Source organism: Indicator indicator, chromosome 35, assembly GCF_027791375.1.
Source record: "Indicator indicator isolate 239-I01 chromosome 35, UM_Iind_1.1, whole genome shotgun sequence".
NCBI lineage: Eukaryota > Metazoa > Chordata > Aves > Piciformes > Indicatoridae > Indicator > Indicator indicator.
This window is the reverse complement of record NC_072044.1, coordinates 5,757,728-5,762,485: the sequence shown is the minus strand read 5'-3', so window position 1 is coordinate 5,762,485 and position 4,758 is coordinate 5,757,728. Positions and strand designations below refer to the sequence as shown.

Genomic DNA, 4,758 nt, shown 5'->3' with positions numbered 1-4,758 from the left:
CGCGGGCTGCGGCGGGGCCGGGGGGCGGAAGCGCAGCTCCCGCTGGTCTCGCTCCTGCTGGTTGAGGCTGCTGAGCAGGCTCTGCAGGCGCTCGATGTACTGGATGGCGCTGCGCAGGATCTCCACCTTGGGCAGCCGCTGGTTGGGGTTCAGCAGGGTGCTGCGCTTCAGCGCCTCGAAGGCTTCATTCACCTTCTTCAGCCTGCGCTTCTCCCGCAGCGTGGCCGCCCGCCGCCGGTCCATCGACACCGATTTCCTCTTGCAGACCTTGCAGGCCCAGGGCAGGCACTGCCCGGGGCAATGCTCGGGCAGGGCTGAGTCCTTCTCCTCCAAAGCCGCCCTGCCCTCGGGGCACAGGGTCACCTCGGGCCGCTCGGGGAACGCCACCGCCTCGTAGCCCTGCAAGCGGGAGCCCAGGAAATTCTCCCCATCGTAAAACCTCTGCTCGGGGAAGAAGTAAGGATTGGTCTCGAAGAGCTCCATGGCCGGGGGACGTGTGCTGGGCTCGGGGACGGCTGCTCCCTCTCCCCGCACCAACTGGTGGGTGCCATTTAAACCCCGGCGCTGGCATTAAATCAGGGAGATAAATATCACGCTCTGATGACGCAAAAGCTCCATGGAAACCTGAGCCACAAATGTCCCTGGTCCAATCTTCAACTATCATCTCCATTATGCCCCTAAGCCCGACTACTCTAGCGTCTGAGGCACTGCACGACTCTGTGTCCTAATCCACTTCATCGTGCTCTCCTCTCACCGCGGAAGTGATGATTGTCACCCTGCCCGGCAGCACAGTTGCCATGCCGTCGAGGGTCTGAGGGAGCTGGAGCACAGAAGCGATGAGTACGTAGCGTCATAGTCTCTAACTGCATCTGCCACATCCCAGGGAACACAGGCTTATACTCTTATGCTAGCCTACGGGATTACAGACAGTGCACTATCCCTTAGGGGGGGGGGGGGGGGGGGGGGGGGCTAACTAGCAGTCCAGGGGTCTGACTGTGCGAGAGCAGGTGGACCGTGCATGCGAGTGCCCCTCGGCCGTCGCTGCTCTGACTGCACTGCAACAAACGCCACAGGCTCTCTGGCACATAGTACGATCCACTATGCTGGGACCCCGTTCACAGATTACTGCGCCTGGGTTAGCGTGCCGGCTACATCTCCCCCATAGACGGTGAGCGCTGCGTCACGCCTTCAGGCGGCTCCCGAGCTGAGTCACGCTCACCCACCCTCAACTCACCGCTCGACACGCCGCAGCACACAGAGGCAGAAGCTTTGCACAGAGCCTACACTCAGCCTGTGCTCATCCTGTACAACCTCATCAGAGATCAAGCGTCAGCGATGACGGACGCAGGATCTGGAAGGCGTACCGCTCAATCAGGCTCAGCCCAGTTCCAACCCCCTGCCATGGGGCACTGCGAGCAACGGCTGCAGCACCTCTCCGAGCTAGAATTGCTCACGCCAGTGGCAGCACGCTGATGACGCATGACCAGCCTGCTGCAAACCACCTCCATGGCATGGTGCGCCTGCTGCCAAGTCGCTACCACCGGTCCCTAGGGCACAGGCGCAAGGCAACTCGAGTGCGTGGAGCTCGTCTGCCGCTCTCTCAACACCGCGCCTCTACTGCCTCCTCGCTTGGACGAGATCACATCTTCCTACTCTATCCAATTTGAACGACCCATCTCCAAAGCCTCGAATCTAACCCTCATTCCCGTCATGGCTGCCCCACTCAATCCCCCTATTTCTTCCACCCTCCTGCGCCAGCACACTGTCACGAGAGCTAAGGAGTATAAAAACCAATCACCACTTCATTGTACTGCACACCGCAGCGATCTGCAAAGTCACAAGCAGTTGCTCTGTAGTCCTCAGTTTTATTGGTCACACCCCTTCATCCCTCGCAGAAGTCTTTTGACAATGCCCACTTCGCGATCACCACATGCGCGTTGGGGCGAGCAAGGGCGGACGCTGCATGCGAGAGTACGAGCTCTTTTGTCAGAACCCGACTCTTCTCCAGGCAAGAGACACTGAGTACTCTCGACGCCACGCAGAGAACACTGAGCCTGAACATCTCCAGGGCTTCTTGCACTCTTTCTATTCCTAGCCGACATTTTTGGCTCAGACCCCAGGCTCATGTCTCCTCCACTGCACCAGACCCACAGGCCACATTCTCCAACATCAGGTCCCCTCCTGGCCCAGCCCTGGCTCAGCCAAGCTGATCTCCGAGGTCCATGGTCGATGTTACTCTTTTCCATTAAAGGCTCCAAGCCATGTAAACTCTACAACGTCCATCACCACTACGTCCACTTCGTGTGGGGGTTTGCTGCCCAGGTCGTAGACAGCCGAGAGTGGATGGGACTGTTTCCTACTGGTACATCCAGCAAAGATGCGTCCATACTCCCCTCAATGCAACAAAGATGCAGGAGCATAAATCGAGAAGCTAACTGCCACAATAGTCTGAGCACTGAGTTATCCCTGATCCCTAGGTCTGGCAGGGGTATGGTATATGGTAGGGGAGGGGGGTGATGATCTTGAGAGTCCTTTCCAACCCAACCCATCTCTGCTGCTGCCTGACCGCTGCCCGGATAGCCACATGGCTTACGGCAGAGCGGGCACCTCGTGGTGCCGTGGCAAAACACGAGGGAGCAGGTGTGATCCTTGTCACTCAGGGCAAGGCCCAGTAGCACCACATGCATATCACCCTTCCTCCCTGCCTCCCATCCTCTCCACTGCATCTCTCACCAGTCGTTGTAGAGTGGTCTGCCATGCGCGAGCCATGGAGTGTTCACAGTCAACGGGATTGAGTGATCAAGCTCCTCCTTCAGTGATGATATATTATTTATTTCCGCGTGCAGGACATCAGAAACCATCTCCCATCTCCTCCTATTCCTGCTGCAGGCCAGATTCCAGCTGAGGGCTCGGCCAGTGGAAAGAATGTCAGCAAAGAGCCAGGCCAATCCAGCCAGGATTTTCCTTCCCCAGATCCCCCCTCCCAACCCTCCCCGCAGGAGTGGGGAGCCATCAACAGTCGCGCATTCGGATCAGTCCAGCACTGTCCCATTACACTGGCTGTGACTGGTCCTGCACATTGCTCACTTGAGCGTGCTGATCTACCACAAACGATCCTGTAAGTTCTGAGCTGTAATTCGGAGCATGAAGCTCCGTTGTCTGCAGATAGGGTGTTCCAAGCGGTGCCACACACAGTGTTTTGTGGAGCTGGAGGTAGTGCCTGGAAGCGTGCAGGAACAAGCAAGTCAAACACATGTAACGAGCAGAAGCAGCTGGAGCCCATGAGATCGTGCTCATTGGCTACAAGCCTGTTCCAGTGATTGCAATACTGAGTGACGTTGTACTGGCAGCCTGCAGATTTGGCTCTACCTCCAGTGAGGAAAAGCAGACCACAGCTGTGAGGTTCACAGTTCTTGGCACACACGCTGGTCTCCTCCGTTCCAAACTACAACCCCTAACCATGACCCATATCCATCTACACAATTCACACACAGCACAGAGACACGCTTGCCCAATTACACACGTGGCTGCGGCGACATGCATAGACAGCAACGTTTGACAGTGCCAGGCGTCATGAAGCGCGGCACGTAGCACTAGACTGCGCGGTACCAATGTGTTATCCTGTGATTAGATCAGAGACGGAGAGACACTCGGCTAAGATTATTCGCTCATTGCGCGTTTCAGCAGACAACATATGCCGTCTACTGTGGATATCATGCCTAGTTCCGAAGCCGTGATACGTTGGGGACGGCGAGCTCTGGCAACTAGATTTAGCTCTCACACCATTTGGTTCTGTCAAGCAGCAAAACCACGGAGCACGATTCCACTACTAACCCTCCGCCTGCTCAGAGCCTTTCACTCACAGCGCAAGCTCTCGGTCCTCATCTAGGTGAGACTCGGGCTTAAACAGAGGCAGTCTCTGCGGCAGCCATCCTGGCTGGCCTTCTCATGCCCCGAGTAGGAAAAGAAAGGAACCGCCAAGAGGAAGAAGGAAAAAAGGGCACAGCTGTGCGAGCAGGATTTCAAAAGACACACAACTAGCGCACATAGTCATCCCCATCGCGTAGCTCGTCTAGTCCTGGCCCTCAGAGGATGACGCTGGATTACAATGGCAGGGAATGTCCCCAGAAGGAGCGGATGTGCCGCAACCGCAGGACGGACGCACGACGCTCGAGAGCAGGACAGGCAGAAGACTGCAGCAACGGCTCCTGGGGCCTGTGCGAGTGGCCAGGGCTCTGCCTTCAACGAAGGATATTCCTAGATATTCCAGCTAATCTGCACTGTGTGCAAGCGCACGACAGCCTCTACGAGGAGCAGCTCATGTCCAGCAGTGCTAGCCAAATATGCAGCGCCACTTGAAGTGTAGACGCGAGGGATCTCACAACTGTCCACATTGCTGAGTGCTTCTCACATCAGCCTACAAGAACCATGCGACATACACCCACGAATGGGCCACGCCATCTTCTGCGGCGCGTAGCACTCGTCGGCGCGACCTTACGCATCTCAGGATGGCACCAGTGGATGAGACATGATCCTGGGGATCGCTCCTTGAGAATTAGATCAGTTCAAGCTGGGGTCCCGTCCGCCAGGCGCAGCGTTGTCATGAAAATTGAGCATTTCTGGACCCTATTAACTATTTCTCTGCTGGATCTGCAGAGTGTGGCACTGTGATAACAGGACGATGTGCTCAGCATCTGATCATAACCGCATAACCATGCTGCAGGCTATACATGTGCTGTGTCACGTGGCTCTACAGCT

The 4,758-nt window shown here is 56.7% G+C and overlaps 1 protein-coding gene across 1 annotated transcript in view; it reads right to left on the bottom strand.

The window, feature by feature from the left end:
* MYOG (myogenin) overlaps nt 1–483 on the bottom strand; it is a 10,222-nt gene extending 9,739 nt beyond the window's left edge. The window contains exon 1 of the mRNA XM_054395914.1: nt 1–483. Within this exon, the coding sequence (XP_054251889.1) occupies nt 1–483 (483 nt within the window).
* Nucleotides 484–4,758: the final 4,275 nt, after the last annotated feature.